Genomic DNA, 26129 nt, shown 5'->3' with positions numbered 1-26129 from the left:
CAAAATCAAGAATTTCTGATCAATCTTCGTAAAAGAAACATTAAAGACAAAATGTGGCTTTATTTCATTCAAACAGGAAGTATAATATGACCACCCTCACCTGATAAGTATAACAGCAAATGCAATGATAGTGGTCTGATCCTTATTACACTACATCAAGATATTTATGAGACAAGGTTGGTAGATTCTGGGGTATGGAACTCCATCAGGAATCTTCTCTAGAGTAATAGCTTTGTAATCTAACAATTTTCAGCCTTGAGCAAGTTCTCAACTTGATACTACTCAAATGCCTATAAATAGAATAATAAAAGATGAGATGATGGCCTTTTGTAACAAGAACATTATGATCAAGCTGGTCCTAAATATGATGTGGTTTCATGACATCAAATCAATTGTTGGTTGGTATTAGTATGTTGTCTGTTTCAAAGATGTCTTATCTAAAGTTCCAGAGATTTTTGGAGTGTTCCAGTAATGTGCATGATAGCAGATAATAGTAACTCTGACGTGGTATTAGGTTGAAATCTTCTTATCTTTGACCTTGACTAAAGATTGTCTTTTTCTGCAACCTCTTCATAGCATCTTTGATTTCCTGGTTCCTCAAACTATATATCAAAGGATTCAACATGGGGATCACCACAGTGTAGAAGACAGATGTAAATCTGTCGAAACTGGAGGAGCCACCAGAGCTGGAATGCAAATAGACAAAGATTCCAGAACTATAGAATAGGGAAACAGCTGTCAGCTGAGATGCACAGGTATTGAATGCCTTAGACCTGCTTTTAGCTGAAGTGATCTTCAGTATGGATGAGACAATATAGCCATAGGATATCATGATGGGTAAGGCATTTGTAAGCCCAAAAAACATTGTCAATAAGAGAAGCAGAACCTGTGCAAAGAAAGTGTCAGTACAGGAGAGATTTAACAGCTGGGGCATGTCACAGAAGAAATGTTTGATGACATTAGGTCCACAGAAGAGGAGCTGCAGCAAGACACATATCTGAGATAAAGAACTTATGAGCCCTGCTGTGTAGCTTCCTATCACCATGTGAGAACATAGGGTGGGTGATAAATGGCAGCATACCTGTCATAGGCCATGGCTGTCATGAGGCAAGATTCGCTCAGTCCCGTAGTGGAAAAGATAAAGTATTGAACAATGCAGCCCATAAAGCTGACCATTTGCTTTTCCTGGAAGAAATTGAACAGCATGTTTGGGACTGTAGAGTTGATACAGCGTATGCCTACAAAAGATGGATTTCTGAGGAAGAAACACATGGGTGTGTGCAGCTGGGAATCCATCCTTATTAAAGCAAGAATGGACAGGTTCCAGGTCAGCGCTGTAATGTAAAGTGTGAGGAATATAACAAAGAGCAGTGCTGTGATTTGAGGGAACTGAGTAATCTCATCAGAGGATGAACTGAGTAATCTCAATAATATTTCTTCCCCCAGCCAATAACTCAGGTCTCCTGGCCCTTAAATAAGAAAGGAAATAGAAATATGCATTGCTGACTCAAGTGAATTTATAACATTATTTTAATGAGAGTCATTTTTAAACACATAGCAACTTTGTAAAACAATGCTTAAGGAATGATGTGATCCTCACACACATAAACATGAATACAAATATACAAATAAGTATATACACAAGCCTGTGAATAGGCACACAGAGACTAGGATCATACAGTAGGGATTTGTAATTCTGGCACATAAATAACATATGTTTATGTGATGTTATAAATTCTGTATTCCTAGAAAACTGTCACATGGAGATTTCCAAAATGAACTTTAAGATATCATTTCCTGACATTGGTTTAGAGTACTAATACTGTTAAAAATTACTTATCATATTCATAATAATTTCCACAAATTTGCTTAACAAAGTATCTCAAAACTGGCCTGGATCATAGTGTCATGATTTGTTCTTCTGACATATTTTGGGAACATAAAATCTTATCTACCCAGAAAGGTTTAAAATTGATCTTCTTATGGAAGTGTCATATGAGGGGCTTCAGAAGAAGGTGGGTAATACCCATTCTTGATCCCAAATGATGTCTCATTTGTGAATACACACCTCTAAAAAACAGGACAGTCAGATTAATTTTATTGATTTGGCAATTCAGTTCTGATTCCCCTTGCTCTGTATTAAATTATCCCACTGGCTTCAAAAAAATAATCTTGAGCACTTACTGTAGAGACAACAGCCGAAGTCCATGACTAGAAAGTAGCTGAGATGCTAGAGCCAGTGAGGCTCAGCCTGCACATGGGGTGAACATTGGCTGTCCCCAGATTCTGATTGCTATTATCTCTGATTGTCAACAATCATGACTAAGAGTTACACCTTGGGAGAGTGATACCAGGTCTCCAAGTTCCTTAGATGTCTTCAGCCATATACTCAGTGAAACACAATGACTCCAGGCAGCTGTAGATTCATAATCAGCACCCGTGCAGATCAAACCACCCAGAGACAATGAAATCAAATGAAAAGACCTTATTCTTTGTACTTTTCTTGACTTTGAGAACACAGGGTCCATAGACAGTCATGAACTAAAGGGCTTTGACACAGAAAAGGCTTAAAGCAGATATTTTCTCTCTGAAATACTCTAGAAATATTTTTGTTCTGACAGTTATAATGTTAGAGGTCTCTGTTTCATAAGAAATAATACTTATTCCCTATGTTCCATGAAAAAACACTGTTGTCCCTTAGGAGTAAGAGCCAGCCAGTCATAGCACCTATGAAAGTTGTCACAGAGATGAGCATGAGAAAGAGTCAGCACTTAGAAGGCAACTGTACTGTTTTCATCCATGGCTTGCTATCCTCACAGTAACAGACATGCACAAAAGACCAAATAGAGATTTCAGAAAGAAATGGGTTGATATGGAGTTTCAAATGACAAATTAATAATTTTAGCTAATGTGGGAAGAGCATGCCTTCATGATCTCTGAGGTCTGGTTCACCATAGGAAAATTATTAGAGGATCCATTATACACTGATACACTCTTGGAATGGAGTATAACCCCAAAATATAAAGTATAAAGTAAAGATACAAAAATAAGTGGAAACTATGGTTAAGAGAAAAAGAATAAAAACTCACTTCAATGTAAGTTAATTCTAACAAGATATACAGACGGTGCCCAACACCTTTTCTGTGGTAGCTATCTTCTAAAGCAACCAGGAATGGGCACCACAGCACTGATAAGTGCAAGGAATGCTCCTCTTTCTTGTATAAGTTTTCCTTGTGTAATTACTCTCATACATGTGGGCTATATCTCTCTGTTTTTATCTCTCTCTCTCTTTCTTTTCACACTCACATACATAAATAAACACACAGGCACACATCAGCACACACACATACTCTTTTTACTAATGTTCTGCATCTTGCGAGACAGTTTAAAATAGAAAAGCTGTTTAAGTTTCAACTGTATAAACACAGCTTATCTCATAAGAACATGGCAAGGTTAATGAAATGTGATGAGAATAATAAATATGTATGTATTTCTGAGTGAGAAAAGTTTGAGAAACTTACATGGACAGCTAGGAGAGTATTAGCCGTGTCTGGAGTGGGTGTGTCTGAAAACTCCATTGTTAAATATGATGTTTCAGGGATGACCAAAGACCACAATGGAGAGCCATTTGGGGAAATAGATAAGAACTCCTGAGAAAATTGGGAACTTGGTGAAGGGAGAAGTGAGGGTGGAAGGCAAGGGGGAGTGAAGAAGGAAAGGGGGAGGAGAACATAAGGGGACAGGATGGCTGAGATGGGGTAAAGACAGAGTGGGAGAGTGGGAAAAGAGATATGTTATATGAGGGAGCTATGGTGGGGATAACAAGAAACCTTGCACTAGGGAAATTCCCAGAATCCACAAGGATGACCCCAGTTAAGACCCTAATGATGTGGGATGTCCTTCTGTATATGTGTTGCTTTGTTTGTTGATAAATAAAGCTGCTTCAGCCTATGGCAGGGCAGAATAAAGCCAGATGGAAAATCCAAGCAGAAATATAGGGAGAGAGTAGGTGGAATCAGGGAGATGCCGTGTAGGTGCTTATGGATAAAGATGCCAGCCACCAGCCAGAATCTTACCAGTAGGCCACAACCTCATGGCAATACACCCTAAGCAATAGAGGAGAGAGTACCTAAACTATTCTTACCCTATAGTCAGACTGATGATTATCTTAAATATTATCATAGAACCTTCATCCAACAACAGATGGGAACAGAGGCAATGACACACACATCAGAGCACTGGACTGAGCTCCCAAGATCCAGTTGAAGAGTAGAAGGAGTGAGAGTAGGAGCAAAGAATCCAAGACCATGAGGGGGTCATCCACTGAGACAGTTTGTGTGAGCTAATGGGAGCTCCAACTCCAACTGGACTGGGAGGGAATGAGCATGGGAACAACCAAGCCCCTCTAAAGGGGTTGACAACTGGGGCCAATGAATGTGACACTGGGATGTGTCTCTACTGCAGATACCACCTTCATGAAATCCTATTCTCTTTGGATGTAAAGCTTGCTCAACCTAGGTATAGTAGGGAGGGCCTTGGACTTTGTTGGGTCCCTTAAGGACAGGCCTTCGCACCCCCACTTGATCTGTTTTGCACTCTTGAGGTTGGTTGAAAACAGGAACTAAAACAGGAACAATCTGTTGTTTTCAGCAATGTTTCTAAGGATGTTGAACCCTAAGCCATTGAGTTACGGTGATGAGCTTCCTGCTATTGCTGGTTTGGCCTCCCCTGCTGAGGGCTATATATACTTGTGAGAAAGTGGAATAAAAGGCTTGTCTGCAGAACCTGAAGTTGTGCTTGTGTTAATCCCGACGTCCCTTGCTCAGAAGAATGACAGTTACCATGCTGGTGCAGCAGACTTTCCACAGGGTGGGGTACATGACACTTCCTTAGGGTTGAAGGAGTGGGGGAGGGTCTATGGAGTAAGAGGAAGGGGACTGGGAAGAGGAGAGAGAGTGGGATTTGGATTGGTATTTTTAAGTAATAATAAAAAAAGAAAGAAAGAAACGAGAGAGAGAGAGAGAGAGAGAGAGAGAGAGAGAGAGAGCTGGTTTTGTAGTTGGACAATGGCTCTGTCCTTCTCTACATCCAAGCATGTTGTTAAAAGAAAAATTTAGAGTTTCTGTCTCATGTCAAAAGCCTGTATGCCACAAAATTGGAAAATGTGAAAGAAATGGACATTTTTTAAGATAAGCACCATATATCACAATTAAATCAAGACCAGGTGAACAATTTAAATAGGCATGTAAGTCACGAGGAATTAGAAGCTGTCATCAAAAATGTCCCTACCAAAAAAAAGCCCAGGACCAGATGGTTTCAATGCAGAATTCTACCAGAACTTCCAAGAAAAGCTAATACCTATACTCCTTAATGTGTTTCACAAAATAGAAACAGAAGAGTCATTGCCAAACTCCTTTTATGAAGCTACAGTTACTCTGATACCAAAACCACGCAAAGACTCAATCAAGAAAGAGAATAACAGACAAATCTCACCCATGAACATCAACGCAAAAATTTTCAATAAAATACTGGCAAACCGAATCCAAGAACACATCCAAAAAATTATCCATTATGACCAAGTAGGCTTCATTCCAGAGATGCAGGGTGGTTCAACATATGAAAATCTATCAATGTAATCCATCATATAAAAAACTGAAAGAAAAAACCATATGATGAAAATAGAAAACACTTTACTATGGTATGTACTCACTCATAACTGGATTCTAACCATAAACAAAGGCCATTGAGCCTATAATTTGTAATCCTAGAGAAGCTAAATAAGAAGGTGAACCCAAAGAAAAACATATATTTATCCTCCTGGATATTGGAAGTAGACAAGATCGCCAAGCAAAAGTTGGGAGCACGGGGGTGGGGGTGGGGTGGGAGAAGGGAAGATGGGGAGAGAGAAGGGAGAAGGGGAGGATTGGGGAGAGCTTGGGGGAATGGGATGGTTGAGATGGAGGAAGGGTGGATATGGGAGTAAGGAAGAAGATATCTTAATTAAGGGAGCCATTTTTGTGTTGGCAAGAGACTTGGCTCTAGAGGGGATCCCAGGTGTCCACTGGGATGTCCCCAGCTACGTCCTTGGGCAGCAGAGGAGAGGGTGCCTGAACTGACCTTCTCCCATAGCCACACTGATGAATATCTTGAATATCACCATAGAACCTTCATCCAGCAATGGATGAAGATAGAAACAGAGACCCACATTGGAGCACTGGACTGAGCGCTCAAGGTCCAGATGAAGAGCAGAAGGGGGAGAACATGAGCAAGGAAGTCAGGACCACGAGGGGTGCATCTATCCATGGAGACAGTGGGACTATCTAATGGGAGCTCACCAAGGCCAGCTGGACTGGGACTAAACAAGCATTTGATCAAACTGGACTCTCTAAATGTGGCTGACAAGGAGGACTGACTGAGAAGCCAACGATAATGGCACTGGGATTTGATTCTACTGCATGTACAGGCTTTTTGGGAGCCTAGTCTGTTTGGATGCACACCTTCCTAGACCTGGATGGAGTGGGGAGGGCCTTGGATTTCCCACAGTGCATGGCACCCTGACTTCTCTTAGGATTGGAGAAAGAGGTGGAAGGGGGAGTGAGGGGAGTGGGAAGGAAATGGGAGGAGAGGAAAAGGTGGAAATTTTTAATAAATAAAGAAAAATAGAAAAAAGAAAAAGCAATCTGGTATAGGACAGAAAGAAAAAAGAATTTAGAAAAAAAATTTACTTTTCTTCATATCTATTTTTGTCTTTATCACACTTTTTATTAAATATATCTGTCTATATAAATAATGTTTAAGTTTTTCACAATGAACAATGTGATCTTTGAAGTTTCCAGGAAGAAGATGGGGCCCCACAACAACAACTCTACCTGGTTGATATGATGTCATGATGCTGATAACTCTACTATAAGACCTGTTTTGGGTACCAACTGCTCAAGATGGTTCCAACTTGATTAGCTGAAATGGTGCACTTTTTTACAACATTCTGGCCAGAACTCCAAATAGGAACCTCACAAAAAACCCTACCAAATACTCAGAGACTATTTGCAATTATACCCGACAGTAATCTTGGAACTTAACCATCATTTTACTTTCTCAAGATGTTATAGAAAGAACATCGCCCCCATGACAGCTGAAAGTAATCATAGAAGATGACATCTCTTCTCCCAACAAAGTTTGTCTTCAGGGTTAGGGACATCATTTAGGGGTTGATTATAATTGGTATAGGGTTGGGGGTTAGGGGAAAATTTTGGAGGTTCAGGGATTTCTTTGAAAAAAAAGAAAGGGAAAATTGGCTGGGATAATAAGTTAGTGAGTAATAGAGTGAATACTTGTGAGCTATTATTTATAGGCAATTTACATTGGTATAGATTCTTGTATATTGATACAAGCTTAAATTATATTGAAAATGTTCCTATTTTCATCCACCATATTTGTATATCTAGGCAAAGTTATCTTGTCATATTGTATGCATACATGTTTCTACCACCGCTTAAAACATTTTTGTATATTAATACAATTTTAGGATATATTTATCATATTGCAATGTACATTTCTGCCTCTAGTCAAGATACTTATACATTGTTTACATTTTGAGGTCATTGTACTCATTTGTTGCACAGTTGTTTATTGTATAATATTCTAATATGAAGTCTTAGTCTTTAAGTTATATAGGTATTAAGAATTATAGATCAATAGTCATCTATGTTTGTCATAGTTAGACTAATCAGGTTCTTTAGATACATAGAGATTATATTCTGTATAGATAGGTAATCTTCAGCCACTTTAAAGAGCTGTAGAATATGGCATTTAAATAACTTAGGGTTCTGTTGAAGTGAGACATGATTGTTCCTGGCAGCACCAATCTATTCCTGAGAGAATGTTGAGCACTGAAGGTACTCCACTTGAAGCTTGTTTTCTTCTTGACAAAACTGATCTTTGGGCAAGAAACTGCCCATGCCTCAACCACTGACAAGGTACATGGAATTCAGAAATGGATAAGCAGGACTGTCAAATCTTGCCAAGACAGGGTAAGACAGTTTTGAAAAATTTCCTGCCTCTGAAAATGGTCTGTCAATTACTCTAGGCCTTAGCCAAAGTTGTTTGCTTCAGTGTTGCCAATGAGACTTTGGGTGATTGCCTAGGTAGCCAGTTGTCACTGCCATTTGTTGCACATTTTGGAAGTTGCTTGATTGTACTCTCTGCTTACTCAAGTAATATTATTTCCCTTCTCGTATCTTTGATGGTGTTAAAGATTAGATAGTTGTAGTTAATTTCCTCTCATGACTTGGTCAAGTTATTTATTATATAAGACTTAAACTCATTAGGATAGAATAATAATTGAATGTATTTGTTCTTATTGTATATAATTTTGTATTAGGCTTAGAACTCTCTTATTTAAACAAAAGGGGAAGGTGACATAGGAAATCATACAGCCAATAGCCTTTAAGTTGATGGCCCACTGGGGCGTGGCCTCTTATACTATTTATGCTGATGTAAAGCATGCATCTGGCCTCTTTTTCAGCTGCGGGATTTGGTTTCTGTTTTCTGTTCCAGGAGAGGATTCTGATTTGTGAGTCTACCCCTAAATAAATAACCATCTATTATTCTGAGTTCTGAGCTAGTGTGGGATTTCTTTCAAGCATCCTTCTTCACAAAGCCAAATGGATCAAAGACCTCAACATAACGTCAACCACACTGAACCTCACAGAAGGGAAAGTGAGAACACATTGGCACAGGAGACCACTTCCTAAATATAACCCCAGTAAAACATACACTGATAGAAACAATAATAAAGAGGACTTCCTAAAACTGAAAATCTTCTGTAAAGCAAAGGACACGGTCAACAAGACCAAACAGCAACCTACAGAATGGTAAAAAAAAAAAAAATTTTACCAACCCTACAACAGACAGAGAACTGATCTCCAAAATATACAAAGAACTCAAGAAATTGGTCATCAAAAGAATAAATAATTCTATTAAAAATGGAGTAAAGACCTAAACAGAGAACTCTCTTATATTTTTGGTTGTGAGCCTAGCCTTTAACGACTGAGTCATCTCTCCAGCTCAAACAGAGAACTCTCAAGAAGAATCTAAAATGGCTGAAAAACACTTAAATGCTCAACATCCTTAGCCATCAGAGAAATGCAAATCAAAACAACTCTGAGATTCCATCTTACATCTCACATTCCTGTAAGAATAGCCAAGATCAAAAACACTAGTGACAACTTATGCTGGAGAGGATGTGGGGTAAAGGAAATACTCCTCCATTGCTGTGGGAGTGTTAGCTGGTATAGCCCCTTTTGGATATCAGTATAATGATTTCTCAGAAAATTAGGAAGCAACCTTTTTCAAGACCCAGTAATACCACTTTTGGGTATATATCCAAAGGATGTTCAATCGTGCCACAAGGACATGTGCTCAACTATGTTCATAGCAGCTTTGTTTGTCATAGCCAGAATCTAGAAACAAACTAAATGCCCCTTGACTGAAGAATGGATAAGGAAAATGTGGTGCATTTACACAATGAAGTATACTCAGCAGAAAAAAATAATGACATCTTGAGATTTGCAGGCAAATGGATGGATCTAGAAAACATCATTTTGAGTGAGGTAACCCAGACCTAAAAAGGTATATATCATATGTGGCTTTTAGACATAAAGCAAAGAAAACCAGCCTACCACTTATAATACCAGAGAACCTAGACAACAATGAGGACCCTAAGAGACATATACATACATCTAATCTACATGGAAAGCAGAAAAAGACAAGATCTCCTGAGTAAATTGGGAGCATGGAGACCATGGTAGTTTGTTGAAGGGGAGTGGAGAGGAAGGAAAAGGAGCAGAGAAAAACATATAGCTCAATATAATCAAATAAAAATTAAAAGAAAATCTTATTAGATGGTGGAGTTCTCCTTTACAAATGATAGGCCACAAGATAGCTGATTCTAACTTCAAGGTTTACCTTCTACACTTCACCCAGTCTAGAGAAAGACAGTATCATTGCCATATGGTAAAACTGCACATATTTCAAATAATTTTCTAGGAGGGGCACTAACAAATGTTTTTGGCCATTAACCTGGCTGTCTACTGATGAGACAATGAGAGAGCAACACTGGGGAATCCTCTTAAATGTGCTGTTCAAAGCCAAAGTAGAAAGGAAAAGCCAATTATAAAAATACTACAGATGCTAGCTCTTTGGCATCATGGTTGTCATGGAGATTATTCTAATAATTACAAGTCCAATTTACCATTGCATCAATTCTTAACTTCCCCTGTGATCCTATTATGACACTAGATAGAATGTTCCTGACCCTGGAGATATTTGATCTCCAAAGGACATAAGGATCTTCCAGTCCCCAATTCTTAATTGCTGGGAGACAAACTTGAGTTCAGAAATGTTAAGGGAGTCTCCCAAGATAGTAAAAACTAGCTAATAACATCGCTTGATATTGATAAACACATGTGCATACAATGTAGAAAGCATTTTGTTTTATATAGATATACACACATATTTTCTCAAATATCTGTTGTGAATGAATCAATACAGCACCTGTAATGGACCTGTAACATACCCAATATATACATGAAGAAGCAAAGGCAATAAACTATCTACCATTTCATGACAAGAAACTGAAGTTCAGAATAGAGAATGATCGCAACCTTTGGTGTTGGTATCATAAAGTAAAATTTGCTGAGAACTGGCAAGATGCTCATTCAGTGAATGTGCTTGTATCAAGCTTAAAACTGAGCTTTTGGGAGCACATGGTAGAAAGAGAGAACTCACTCCCAATGTTAGACCTCTGCTCTACACACAAGCACACACACACACACACACACACACACACACACACACACACCTACATGCCATTGATAAATTAGGGACAAAACAATTATAAAAAGTCTGTGGATGGAAAGGACAATCTTAAAGCCGTGTTGTCTAGAAATGACATGTTCATTGCACTTATGAACTCAGCCACTCTGGATGTCTGCACAGACCAAACTACTAAATTCCAGCATACATGGGGAAGCTCAAACAGGCCCACCACTAGTTGAAGAGCTTTCATAGGTGAAGGACCATGAAATTCAATTTCCTTCAAGGAAGTGTCCCCTGAGAGATTGCCCACTCTTGGCTCTACAATCATACCTGTATAAATATCACTGACTGAACTCAGTGGAGAATACAAAAAGAAAATGAAGGGAGACAGAGACTATGGGGTAATTAGAGGTAGATCCATGGTTAATATGATCAAAATTTATTTTAAACATTGAAAAACTCTCAAATAATGAATAAGAAAGGTCATATGGAAAACTCTGGAGGGAAAAAATGAAAAGCAGAAATTATATAATTATATAATACTCTCAAAACTAAAGGATATCAGCCCAAGACAGCAACCTCCACGGAAGCAGGTCCAAACCAGCAACCTCCACAGGAGCAGGCCAAAGCCAGCAACCCCAATTGGGCCATGCCCAGACCAGCAACCTCTGTGGGAGCAGGCCTGAGACAGTGATACCCGTGAGAGAAGGCCCAAGTTAGCAGCCTTCAATAGTGCAGACCCTAGCCATCGACCTCTGCTGGCTCAGGCCCAAGCGAGCAACCGCCACATGACCAGGCCTGAGCCAGCAACTCTGCTGGAGCAAACCTGAATCAGCGACCTCCTTGGACCAGGCTCCAGGCCTGAACTAGTGACCTCCCCAGGAACAGGTACAAGGGAGTGACCTCCCAGGGAACAGGTCTGCGTCAGTGGCATCTGTGGAACAGGGCCCAAGCCAGCAAACTCAACAGGATGGGGCCAAGGCCAGAAACCTCCATGGGAGTAGGCCCAAGTAAAGGACCTCTGTGGGAGCAGGACCAAGCCAACAACATCCACAGGGCCAGGCCTGAGCCAGCAACCTCTGCAGGAGCAGGCCTGAGCCAGCAACTTCTATGGGAGCAGGCCCAAGCAAGTGACCTCCATGAGAGCAAGACTGAACAACCTCTGGAATTGCAGAGCAACCTCCCGGAGTGCAAGCAACCTTCTGAAATGCCAAGTGACCTCCAGGATCACTGGAACCGTGGTCCTACTCCAACACGAGAAGCAACCATCAGAGTTGTGAGTTCACTGGCACCTGGAAGAGTAATTACCAGAGGCATGGCCCCAGCTACATCAATCAGAAGAAAAGATGAATAGACCAGGTAAGAATGCACTCACCACCACAAAGAACAACACAACACCAACAAAAACTAATAACTCTAAAACAACTAGTCTTGAGCATCCCAATACAGATGAGGCAGAAGAAAATTACCTAAAAATTAACTTTAGGAGAATGTTTGAGGCCCTTAAAGAGAAAATACAAATTCTGTCAATAATATGGAGAAAAAGACAAACAAGAAATTGGAACAAATCAAAAAAATCCCCTAAAAACCAAGAAAAATCAAACAGGTAAAAGAAACAATTCAAGACTTGAAAACCAAAATAGAGACAATAAAGAAAATGCAAACTGAGAAAATTTTGGAAACTGAAAATATGGGAAAATGATCAGGAACCACAAATCCAAGCATAAACAGCTGAATACAAGAGATTGAAGAGAGAATCTCAAGCATTGAAGATATGATAAAGGAAACAGACTCATCAGTCAAATAAAATGTTAAATCTAAAAAAGCTTAGCACAAAATATTTCTGAAATATGGGACACCATGAAAGACCAAATCTAAGAATAATAGGGATAGAAAGAGAAGTCCAAAACAAACACAGAAAATATATTCAACAAAATCATAAAAAAACTTTCCCAACCTAAAGAAAGATACACATATGACGATACAAAAACTTATAGAATGCCAAATAGACTATACCAAAAAGAAATCTCCTCAATACATAATTAAAATACTAAACATACAGAATAAAGAAAGAATATTAAGAGCTGCAAAGAAAAAATGCCAAGTAACATATAAAGGCAGATCTATCAGAATTATACCTCACATCTCAAGGGAAACAATGAAAGGCAGAAGGTCCTGGTCAAGCGTTATAGAGAAATTAAGAGACCACAGATGCCAGCCTAGACTACTATACCCAGCAAAACCTTAAATAACAATAGATAGCCAAAGCAAGATATTACATGACATAATCAGATTTAAGCAATACCTAGCCACAAACCCAGCCCTACACAAAATACTAGAAGGAAAATTCCAACCCAAGGAAGTTGGCTACATCCATAAAAACAGAGACAATAGATGATCTCACAGCAGCAAATCACAAAGAAGGGAAAAGCACATATAACAACACCAACAATGAAAACTACAATAACAACAGGAGACAGCAATCACTGGTCCTTAATATCCCTTCATAAAAATGAACTTAACTCACCTTTAAAGAGACACGGGCTAATAGATTAGATACAAAAACAGAATCCATCCTTCTGCTGCATACAAGAAACATACCTCAACCTCAAGGAGAGATATCGCCTAAGAGATATCTGGGAAAAAGTTTTCCAATCAAATGAACCTAAGAAACAAGCTGGTGTAGTCATCCTAATAACTAACAAAATAGATTTCAAAATAAATTCAATTAAAAGAGACAAAGAAGGACATTATAATGTGTCACAGGAAAATTCATCAAGAGAAAATCTCAATAGTGAACTTTTATGCACCAAATATAAGGGCACCCTCATATGTAAAAGAAATATACTACTTATACTACTAAGGCTTAATTGATACATTAAACAACACACACTAATAGTGGGAGACATCAACACTCCACTCTCACCACTGGACAGGTCTGCAAGACAGAAACGTACCAGAGAAAAAAGGAAACTAACAGATGTTATGACTCAAATGGACTTAATAGACATCTATAAAATATTCCATCCAAACATAAAAGAATATACCTCCTTGAGAGCACCTCGTGGAATCTTCTCAAAAATTGACCATATACTAGATAACAAAACAAACCTCAACAGATACAAAAAAAATTGGAACAACCCCATGTATCTTAGCAGATCACCATGGCTTATAATTAAAATTCAACAACACTAACGTCAGAAATATGAAAAAAACACATGAAAATTAAACAATGCTCACCTGAATCACCAATGGGTGAAAGAAGAAATAAAGAAAGAAATTAAAGAGTAAATTGGGAGCGTGAAGATCATGGTAGGGAGTAGAAGGGGAGGAGGAGAAAGGGAGGGGAGCAGAGAAAAATGTATAGCTCAATAAAATCAATTTAAAAAAAGAGTTAGAGACAGGCCCCTCCCACTGTTAGAGTTCCCCAAGAACACCAACCTATAAAACCATAATACATACTCAGAGGACATAGCTCAGACACATGCAGACTCAGTGATTATCACTTCAGTCTCTTTGAGTTCCTATGAACCCACCTAGTTGATTCTGTGAGCAATGCTCTTAATCCCCCTACCTTATCAATACTGGGGTTATAAGTGTAACCTCTCCTCTTGGCTATGGAAGAATAGTAACATTTCACTGTTTTCATTTCCATGGACATGTTTATCACTGTACTATACAAATATTTAGTTCCCATGACAGTGAACAAGGTATTGTGTAAGGTGATTCTGCATCATGATGGTGAAGGTCAACAGCTCCCCTGCAATACTGGGAAATAACAGCTTAAATTTGTAGGTATTATCCTAAAACCATTACATTACTATAAAAAGCACATCATGATGGGAACCACAAATGCTGTACATGCATAGACAATAAAAAAGAATGAGCCAGTGTGTCATGTATTTTTAATCTCAGCAATTTTGAATGTCCAATAACTATATTACAATGAATCCACACAAGTCTTCTAAGACCAAATTTGAGCAACTGCCTTAAATATCAATACTTATTTTGTGCAGTGATCTGATTCACTACATTAACACAGAGCAAACTTATGAATGTAATATAGATTAAGAGTGATTAGGGTCCCATCATCTCATATGTAGCAATTATATTATAACACGCACACACACACATATATATATACATATATATATATATATGTATATATAAGCTACTGCTCCATAAGATACTGCTATAGGTCAGGGATTTTGATGGTCCAGTAATCAAACCATCAGATTACTGAGGAATTGGCACTGAAGGAACACTGTCTTCTTCATCATTTTTCTTAATAATTCAATCTCCCAATTTTGTGTCTGACATGAAGTTATTAAGTGGAAAATCATGCTTTCCTTTAACAAAATCAAGCTATTCTGATTAATCTTCTTAAAAATCACAATAAACTCAACATCTGGGTTTTTTTTTTCAAATGAAAAGTTTGGGTATGTTCATCCTCACCGGATCAGTATCACAGGAAATGGAAAGGTGGTAGCTGGTCCCTATAACACTACATCAAGATGTGTATGAGACAAGCTTGGTAGACGCTGGGGTCAAGGATTCCATCAGGAATATTCTCTGGAGGGATAGCCTTGGAATCTAGCAGTTTTCAGCCTTGCAAACTTTCTCCACCTGATATAACTAAAATAACTATAGATACAATAATTAATGATGAGATGGCCATTTTGTAATGAGGAAATTATAACCCTACTGATCCTAAAAATGATGCATTTTCATGACATCAAATCAATTGCTGGTTAACATTGCCATGTTATCTGTTTCAAAGTCATCTTTATTTAAAGTGCCATGGACTTTGTAATGTTCCAGCAATGATTGCGAATAACAGTAACTCTGACTTGGTATGCTGTTGAAATTTTCTTATCTGTGACCTTTGCTAAAGATTGTCTTTTTTTTCAACCTCTTCATGGCATCTTTGATTTCCTTGTTTCGTATACTGTTTACCAAAAGATTCAGCATTGGAATCACCACAGTGTAGAAGACAGATGCAAATCTTTCAAGGCTGGAGGAACTGCCAGAGCTGGAACACAAATAAACAAAGATACCAGAACTATAGAAAAGGAAAACAGCTGTCAGCTGAGATGCACAGGTATTGAATGCCTTAGACCTGCCTTTAGTTAAAGTGATCTTCATAATGGACAAGACGATATAGCCATAAGATACCATGATGGCTAAGGCATTTGTAAAATCAAACAACATTGTTAATATAGCAAGCCTGACCTGAGCAAAGAAAGTGTCTGTGCAGGATAGATTTAACAGAGGGGGCATGTCACAAAGAATGATGACATTAGGGCCACAGAAGCGGAGCTGCAGCAAGGCACAAATCTGAGATAAAGAACCTATGAGCCCTACTGTGTAGCTTCTCGTGGCCATGCGAGCACACAGGGTGGGTGACATGGTTGATGAATAGAGCAGTGGGTTACAAATGGCAGCATACCTGTCATAGGCCATGGCTGTCATGAGGCAAGATTCACTCAGTGCTATAGTGGCAGAGAAGAAGTACTGAACTATGCAGCCCAGAAAGATGATAGTATGGCTTTCCTAGAAGAAGCTGTAAAGCATTTTGGGACTGTAGAGGTGATATAACATATGTGTACAAAGGACAGATTACTGAGGAAAGAATACATGGGTGTGTGGAGGAAGGAATCCACCCTTATTAAAGCAAAAAAGGACAGGTTCCAGGTCAGTGTTGTAATGTAAAATGTGAGGAATATAACAAAGAGCAGTGTTGTGATTTGGGGGACATCTGAGAATCCTAACAGGATGAACTGGGTGATTGTGGTATATTTCTTCCCCCAATCATTACCTCTGTACTCCTGTTCCTAAAGTTAGAAAGGACGATGTGTTGCAGATTCAAGTGAAATTACAGCATTATCTTAATGAGAAACATTTTGAACTTAGATTGCAATAACAGCTTCTTAAAATAATATCTAAGAAATTATGTGGTTACACACACATGAACATGTACACATATACACAATAAGTATACACACATCCTGTGTATGCATGCATGTGCAAGTACACAGGGAGAGAGAGAGACTTGAATCATACTGTCATGATTTGCACTTCTGACAAATTTGGGAACACAAAATTGTATGTTCTCAATAAAGTTTAAAATTGGTCTTCTTAAGGAAGTGTCATATGAAGGGCTTCAGGAAAAGGTGGATACTGTCCACTCTTGATCCCAAAGGAGGTCTTGCTTGAATATGTTCCTCTAGAAAACAGGACAGTTGAGAGATTTTTTTTTATTGAGAAAAAAAAAGTTTCCGCCTCCTCCCAGCCCCCCACTCCTCTCTCCGTCCTCCCACTCCTCTCCCTCTCCCCCCACTCCTCTCCCCCTCCCTCTCAAGTCTGAAGAGCAGTCAGGGTTCTCTGCCCTGTGGAAAGTCCAAAGTCCTCCCCCCTCTATCCTGGTCTAGGAGGGTGAACATCCAAACTGGCTAGGCTCCCACGAAGCCAGAACATGAAGTAGGATCAAAACCCCGTGCCATTGTCCTTGGCTTCTCATCAGCCCTCATTGTCTGCCATATTCAGAGAGTCCGGTTTTATCCCCTGCTTTTTCAGTCACAGTCCAGCTGGCCTTGGTGAGCTCCCAATAGATCAGCCCCACTGTCTCCGTGGGTGGGTGCACCCCTCTTGGTCCTGACTTCCTTGTTCATCTTCTCCCTTCTTCTGTTCCTCATTGAGACTTTGGGAGCTCAGTCCAGTACTCCAGTGTGGGTCTCTGTCTCTATCTCCATCCATCGCCAGATGAAGGTTCTATGGTGATATGCAAAATATTCATCAGTATGGCTATAGGATAGGATCATTTCAGGTTCCCTATCTTCAGCGGCCCCAGGAACTAACTGGGAACCTCGCCTTGGGCACCTGGAAGCCCCTCTAGGTCCAAGTCTCTTCCCAACCCTAAGATGGCTCCCTTAATTAAGATATGTGCTTCCCTGCTCCCCTATCCAATCTTCCTTTATCCCAATCATCCCGTTGCCCCAAGTTTTCCCCATCCTACCCTTCTCACTTTTCTCTCCCCATCTTCCCTTACCCCCCTCCCACCCCACCCTTAAGATCCCGATTTTTTGCCTGGCAATCTTGTCTACTTCCCCTACCCAGGAGGATAGCTATATGTTTTTCTGTGGGTTCACCTTCTTATTTAGCTTCTTTAGGATATCCAATTATAGACTCACTGACCTTTATTTAAGGCTAGAAACCAATTATGAGTGAGTACATCCCATGTTCATCTTTTTGGGTCTGGGTTACCTCACTCAGGATAGTGTTTTCTATTTCCATCCATTTGCATGCAAAATTCGAGAAGTCATTGTTTTTTACCGCAGCATAGTACTCTAATGTGTAGATATTCCACACTTTCTTCATCCATTCTTCCATTGAAGGGCATCTAGGTTGTTTCCAGGTTCTGGCTATTACAAATAATGCTGCTATGAACATAGTTGAACAAATGCCCTTGTCATATGATCGGGCATCTCTTGGGTATATTCCCAAGAGTGGTATTGCTGGGTCCAGGGGTAGGTTGATCCCGAATTTCCTGAGGAACCGAAACACTGCTTTCCAAAGTGGTTGCACAAGTTTGCATTCCCACCAGCAATGGATGAGGAAACCCCTTCCTCCACAACCTCTCCAGCAGAGGCTATCATTGGTTGATGTGGCAGTTCAATTTCGATTCCCCTTGCTCTGTATTAAATGACATCAGTGCCTTCAACACAATGATCATGAGCACGTACTGTAAAGAGAGAACAGCAGAAGTCCTTGACTAAAAAGTCGCTGAGATGCTGGAGTCAGCGATTCACACACAGGCTCAGCCTGCACTGCAGTGCACAGAGACTATCCATTAGATTCTGATTGCTAATACCACTGGTTGTCAGCAATTAAGACCTTGGGAGATGATGTCAGGTCTAAAAGTCCCTGAGATGTCTTCAGCCCTATAGACAGTGAGACACAATGACTCCAGGCAGCTGTAGGATCAGAATCAGCATCCATGCAGATCAAACCTCCCAGGGACATTGAAATCGACTAAAAAAAAAACCTTATTCAGAGACATTGAAATGAACTGAAAAACCTTATTATTTGGCCCTTGCTTGACTTCGAATACACAGGGTCCAGAGACAGACATGAACTGAAGGACCTTGACACAGAAAAGGCTTAAATCAGGTATTTTCTTATGAAATAGCCTAGAAATCCTTTGGTTCTGACAATTAAAAATGTTAGAGGTCTCTGTTTCATAAGAAATAATACTTCTTACCTATATTCTATGGGGAAAAAACTGCTGTCCCTGAGAAGTGAGAGCACCTATGAAAGATGTCGGAGAGCTGAGCACGAGACAGAGTCGGCACTCAAAGGAAAGCAACGCTACTGGTAACATCCATGGCTCGTTATCCTCACAGCACATGCACGAAAAACAAATAGACATTTATAAAGAAATGGATTGATAAGCAGTTTCAAATGACAAATTTGGTAATTTTAATTTACTGTGCAATAAGCATGCCTTCATGATCTCTGAGATTTGGTTCACTATAGAAAAATTATTAGAGGATCCATTATACACTGATACATTCTTGGGATGGAGTGTAACCCCAAAATATAAAGTAAAAATACAAAAATAAGTGGAAACCATGGTTAAGAAAAAAAGAATAAAAACTCACCTGAATATAAGTTAATTCTAACAAAATACACAAATGGTACGCAACACCTTTTCTCAACCGACCAGGAATGGGCACTGATGAGTTCAAGAAATGCTCCTCTTTCTTGTATAAGTTTTCCTCATGTAATTACTCTCATACGTGTGAACTATGTCTATCTCGGTTTTTTATCTCTCTCTTTTTCTTTTCACACTCACATACATAAATAAACACACAGGTACTCATCAGCACAAACACATACAAATATACACACTATGTGAATTGTTTCCAAAGGAACTCATTAAGACCAAATAGGAGCCAAACAAAAAAGTAAGGGTGCTGTGATTTGTATTTTCTTTTTCATACTCACCTGTATTTCCCCAGGTTTGTATATCTGCTATCTTTTAATAACAATTTAAGATTTATATTCTTAATGAGAGAGGGGGTGGGGGGAACTGACAATCACAGACTGCATATCCCTTTATCATGCTAACACTGTGCTGCCTCAGTAGTCTTAAGTATAAATGGAGATGATGAAACTGACCATCCTCTTGCACTCTCAAGAGAGTGAATGACATAAGAGGCTTACATGCAGAGCTCCGTTAATGCTAGCAATTATTCTTCCTGCCATTACCTCACAAATAGTGGCAAAACAAAGATGATATGTCAAGGACCTTTGGGGAAGGTCCTAAAAAAATTGTCTGAGTCAGGTTTCAATAATAGTATTGACAAATAGTTACTAGAATATCTACTGCTATCTCATGTTATTTTTGGACTCTTCTCATTGGGATAGGGGGGTTGAGACAGGGTCTCTCTGTAGCTTTGGAATCTGTCCTGGAACTAGCTCTTAAAGACTGGTCTCGAACTCACAGAGATCCGCCTGCCTCTGCCTCCCAAGTGCTGGGATTAAAGGCGTGCACCACTGCTGCCCAGCTCAGATTGCAGATTCTTAAAGAAGTGTTTGTTTTCCTCCACCAAGTACTGTCTAGACAACAGTACTGTCCACAAAGGACTGGAGGAGATTTTTCTCCTTGGTGTTAAGTGTTGTGTTCACTCACATTTGTATCCACCCACAAGAATAGGTGAATGTATTAGCAATTGATACTACTCACTTGGCATTTAAAACTCAGAATCTTACTTTTGCCTAATTTCCATTTGGTTTTATGAACATGGCCATTTTTCTTAGAATTGTAAGGAAAAGGAACTAGTATATACCTAACAAATGATTTTGGCCATTAACCTGGCTGTCTAGTGGTGAGATAGTGAGAGAGCAAAACTGGAGAATCCTCTTAAACGTGCTGTTGAAAGCCAAAGTGGAAGGGAAAAGCCAATTATGGAACATACTACAGACTCTTGCTCTTTGGCATCATAGTTGTCATGGAGATTTTTCTGATAATAACAGGCCCCGTTTGCCATTTGCATCACTTCTTAACTTCCCCTGTGATCCTAGTATGACACCAGATTGTAATTTTACTGACCTTGGTGGCATTGATCTCCAAAGGACATAAGGATCTTCTAGTGCCCAGATTTTAACTTCTAGACAGCAATCTTGAGCTCAGAGATGTTAAGTTCAGAGTCTCCCAAGATAGCACAGCTAAATAATAACATAGCTTGATATTGATAAATATTTATGCATAAAATATAGAAAGCACATTATTTTCTATAGATATGCATGCACATTTTCTCAAATATCTGTTGTGAATCAATCAATACAGCACTTGTAGTGGGCCGGCAGCACATCCATTGTACACGGGAAGAAACAAAAGCAATAAGCTATCTACCATTTCATGACAAGAAACTGAAGTTCAGGATAGAGAATGATCGCAACCTTTGGTGTTGGTATCATAAAGTAAAATTTGCATTGAGGATTGGCAAGATGCTCATTCAGTGAGGGTGCTTGTATCAAGGTTAAGACCTGAGCTTTTGTAAACACATGGTGGGAAGAAGAAACTCACTCCCAAAGTTAGCCCTCGGTCCTGCACACTGACACACATGCATGCACGGATGTACACACACACACACACACACACACCATTGAGAAAGTAGGAACAGAAAGATTATAAAAAGTCAGTGGACGAGAAGGACCATTTTAAAGCCATGTTATCTGGAAATGACATGTCCATTGCATTTATGAACTCATAGCAGCTCTGGACCTGCACAAATCAAACTAATCAAATTCTAGCATAGATGGGGAGGCTCAAACAAGCCACCCGTAGCTGAAGAGCTTTGGTAGTTGAAGGGTCATGAAACTCAATTTCCTTCAAGGAAGTGTCCCTTGAGAAATTGCCCACACTTGGCTCTACAATCATACCTGTATCACTGACTGAACTCAGTAGAAAATACAAAGAGAAAATGAAGGGAGACAGAGGCTATGGGGTAAGGTCTGAGAGAACTTAGATGTGGAGCCAGTGGTTGGTACTGTCAGAATTTATTATAAACGTTGTGAAACTCTCAAATAATGAGTAAGGAAGGGCATATAGCAAATTCAGGAAATGAAAGGGAGAAGTTATATAATTATACTCTCAAAAATAAAAATATCTAGTGAATCTGTAAAAATAACGTGGAAATATAATGGCACAGTTATGAACAATTTTGTTTAAATCTAAGCAGAATGGTAAACCACTGCCCGTTGTTATCTATATACCATGGTTCTGTTTTAAACCAGAGACATAAAACCATAAATTTATGTCTGACTTGAGATTACTGGCCAGAGATGACAACTCAGTTTGACTAGTGATGTGAAACCTCTCCAGGTATTCTATGCTCCCTAAATATTATAAGAATTCTCTTGAGAATATATAAATAAAAATACCAGAAGCAAACTAAAGAAAAAGCTTTCCGAACCAATAACTTTATTACAAAATGGCATAATTTTCCATAAAAAATTCATACCAAAGAATGATGAATTCTTGAACAGTGTCAACAATGCTTCCACTTCTCCAGCATATTTGACTAACAAGCAACTGCCTTCCTGGGGAGTTCCAGTCGCTAGTCAGCCATGCACATCCTATATACGCGAGAAAATAAACCAATCACATGTAGTGTTATATGAAACTGAGGGAAAACCGACGGGTGACTATAATCCAAGATATGGGTCTTGTGAAGCCCTGTCTTAAGACAGAAGTTTAGTTACATTTTTGATTGTTTGTTTATGTGTTCACTTGATTGTGGCATCGTCTATTACTGTAGCCCAAGCTGGAATGAAACTATGTGGCCCTGGTTGGCCTAAAGCCTATGGAAATCCTCTTGCCATCTTTTTCTATTTGTTCTTCTCTCATATATTACATCTTTACAGCAGTTTTCCCTCCCTCCAGTCATCCCAATCACCCCCACAAACTCCCTTCTCCACCACATCCACTTCTATGTTTCTCTTCAGAAAAGACCAGGTCTTCCAGGATTATCAACCATACATGGCATAACAAGTTATTATTATAAGATGAGCACATCCCCTATCGTCCAGGCTGGGCAAGGCAATTCATAGGAGGAAAGGGCCCCAAAATCAAGTAAAAGAGTCAGAGACAGGCCCTACTCCTACTGTTAGGAGTCCCCCAAGAACGCCAACCAATACAGCCATAACATATATGCAGAGGACCTAGCTCAGCCCCATAATGGTTCTCTGACTGTCACTTGAGTCTCTGTGAGCTCCTATGGGCCCACCTAGTTAATTTTGTGGGCAGTGTTCTTGTTACCCCTGACTTACTAATGTTGGGAACATACATGTAAACCACTCCTCTAGGCTCTGGAAGAATATTAGCATTCTATCATTTTCATCCATGGACATGTTTATCACCGCACTATTGCAAATATTTAATTCCCAGGACTGTGAACCAAGGTATTGTATAAGGCGTTTCTGCTTCATGATGGTGAAGGTCACCTGAAGAAAACAGGTAATATCCCAGGTAATATCAGCCTAAAATGTTAGTTATTATACTACAACCTTTATATCACTCTCTTAAAAACATACAGTGATAGGACACAAAGTGTTGAACATACATAGACAATTAGAAAGAATGTTCCAGTGTGTCATGTGCTGTTAATCTCAGCAATGTTGAAATGTCTAATGACTATAGGACAATGAATTCACACAAGTCTTTGAAGACCAAATTTGAGTAGTTGCCTGAAATACCAGTATATATTTTATACAGTGATACGATAGGCTATATTGACCAGGGCAAATTTCCTGGTGTAATATAGAAGAGTAAGAGAGTTCGGGGTTCCTTCATCTCATATTTTGCCATTAGTCCATTGGATAGTGCTATAGATCATATATTTTCAAGATGCCATAAATCAAACCATCAGAATACTGAAGAAGTGATACTGAAGAAAGCCTGTCTTTTTCACCATTTTTTTTCATGATTCAAAGTCCCACTATAGTGTTTGACATAAAGTTTATTAAGTGGCTACTAGTGATCAAAATCAAGCTGTTTCTGATTAGTCCACCTAAAAGGCACAATAAAGCCAATGTGTAGCTTTATTTCTTTCCAATGGGAAGTTTTGCGATGACCACTCTCATCTGATGAAAAAAATCAATGGTCATGAACTGGTCCTAATTATCAAGATATTCATGAGACAAGGTTGGTGGACTCTGGGGTCAACAACATTAGAAATCTTCCCTTGAGGGATAGCCTTGTAATTTAACAGCTTCATCCTTGTACAAGTTTCTCAACTTGATATGTCTCAAGCACATATAGATAGAATAACTAATGATGAGACAGCGATTTTGTAACAAGGAAATTGTGACCATACTGGTCCTAAAAAATGTTGCATTTCCATGACATCAAATCAATTGTTGGTTTTTATTGGCATGTTGTCTGTTTCAAAGACATATTTATCCAAAGTGCCATGGACTTTGTAGTGTTCCAGTAATGTGCACAAAATTGCAAATAACAGAAACTTTGACATGGCATTGTGTTGAAATCTTATCTGTGACCTTGGCTAAAGATTGTCTTTTTCTGCAGCCTCTTCATGGCATCTTTGATTTCTTTGTTCCTCAGACTATATATCAAAGGATTCAGCATTGGAATCACCACAGTGTAGAAGACAGATGTAAATCTGTCGAAACTGGAGGAGCCACCAGAGCTGGAACGCAAATAGACAACGATTCCAGAACTATAGAATAGGGAAACAGCTGCCAGGTGAGAAGCACAGGTATTGAATGCCTTAGACCTGCCCTTCGCTGAAGTGATTTTCATGATGGACAAGACAATGAAGCCATAGGATAGCATAATGACTAAGGCATTTGCAAGTCCAAACAACAGTGTTAATAAAGCAAGCAGGACCTGTGCAAAGTAAGTGTCTGTGCAAGAAAGATTTAACAACTGTGATATGTCACAGAAGAAATGTCTGATCACATTAGGTCCACAGAAGTGGAGCTGCAGCAAGACACATACCTGAGCTAAGGAACCTATGAGCCCTGCTGTGTAGCTTCCTATCACCATGCGAGCACAGAGGGCAGGTGACATGATTGATGAATAGAGCAGTGGGTTACAAATGGCAGCATACCTGTCATAGGCCATGGCTGTCATGAGGCAACATTCACACAGTGCCATAGTGGAGAAGATGAAGTACTGAACTATGCAGTCCACAAAACTGATTGTTTGGTTTTTCTGGAAGAAGTTGGAAAGCATCTTGGGGACTGTAGAGGTGATGTAGCAGAGGTCTATAAAGGACAGATTACTGAGGAAGAAATACATCGGTGTGTGGAGGTGGGAATCCATCCTTATTAAAACAACAAGGGACAGGTTCCAGGTGAGCGCTGTAATGTAAAATGTGAGGAATATAACAAAGAGCAATGTTGTGATTCGGGGGAAATCTGAGAATCCTAGGAGGATGAACTGGGTGATCTTGGTAATATTTCTTCCCCCAATCATTACCTCTGTGCTCCTGTTCCTAAAATAAGAAAAGAAATAGGACAATGCATTGCAGACTCAAGTGACATTACAGCATTATCTTAATAAGAGACATTTTAAAACTTGTATAATGTCTTAAAACAAGACCTAAGGAATTATGTGATCTCACACACACATGAACATGATGTACACATATACACAAATAAGTATACACAGAAACCCGTGTATATACACACGTGCAAGTACTCACACACACAAACACACAGATTTGGATCATATTGTCCTGATTTCTAATTCTGACACATTTTTGTAACACAATAACTATGTTCCTAGTGAAGTTATGAAATCAGTCTTCCTATGGTGTCATGTGAAGAAATCCAAAATAAATGTTAAGATATCATTTCCTGACATTATTTTAAAGGTCTAGCAGAACTTTAAGAATTATTTGCCTTATTTATAATAATTTCAAAAACTAAGTTTAATATAACATTTCCAAAGTGATCTGTATCATACTGATATGATTTGTAATTCTGACAGATTTGTTGGCACAAAAACTTATGTTCCCAGTTTAAAAATTGGTCTTCTTATGGAAGTGTCATATGTGGGACTTCATAAGGAGGTGGGTAGTGCCCACTCTTGATCCCAAAGAAAGTCTCATTTGTATGTTCCTCTAGAACACATGACAGTTGGGAGAATCTTATTGCTTTTGCAATTCAGTTCTATTTCCCTTACTCCGTATTAAACTATCCCAATAGCTTGAACACAATGACCTTGAACACTTACTGTAAAGAGAGGACAGAAGTCCTTAGCTAGAAGGTAGCTTCAA

General features: G+C 39.2%; 1 protein-coding gene and 2 pseudogenes across 1 annotated transcript; all 3 read right to left on the bottom strand.

Moving 5' to 3' along the window:
- Positions 1-526: 526 nt before the first annotated feature.
- LOC142851384 (olfactory receptor 5AN1-like) lies at positions 527-14479 on the bottom strand (annotated as a pseudogene).
- A 1211-nt stretch (positions 14480-15690) lies between these two features.
- LOC142851383 (olfactory receptor 5AN1-like) lies at positions 15691-16633 on the bottom strand (annotated as a pseudogene).
- Positions 16634-24373: 7740 nt separating this feature from the next.
- On the bottom strand, positions 24374-25324 carry LOC142851382 (olfactory receptor 5AN1-like). The gene has a single exon (XM_075975234.1). The coding sequence runs from the start codon at positions 25322-25324 to the stop codon at positions 24374-24376; it is 951 nt and encodes a 316-aa protein (XP_075831349.1).
- Between the last annotated feature and the right edge of the window lie 805 nt (positions 25325-26129).

The sequence above is a fragment of the Microtus pennsylvanicus genome, chromosome 5 (genome assembly GCF_037038515.1).
Source record: "Microtus pennsylvanicus isolate mMicPen1 chromosome 5, mMicPen1.hap1, whole genome shotgun sequence".
Classification (NCBI taxonomy): domain Eukaryota; kingdom Metazoa; phylum Chordata; class Mammalia; order Rodentia; family Cricetidae; genus Microtus; species Microtus pennsylvanicus.
The sequence above is the reverse complement of the archived record's forward strand: the minus strand, read 5'-3'. Positions and strand labels throughout refer to the sequence as shown.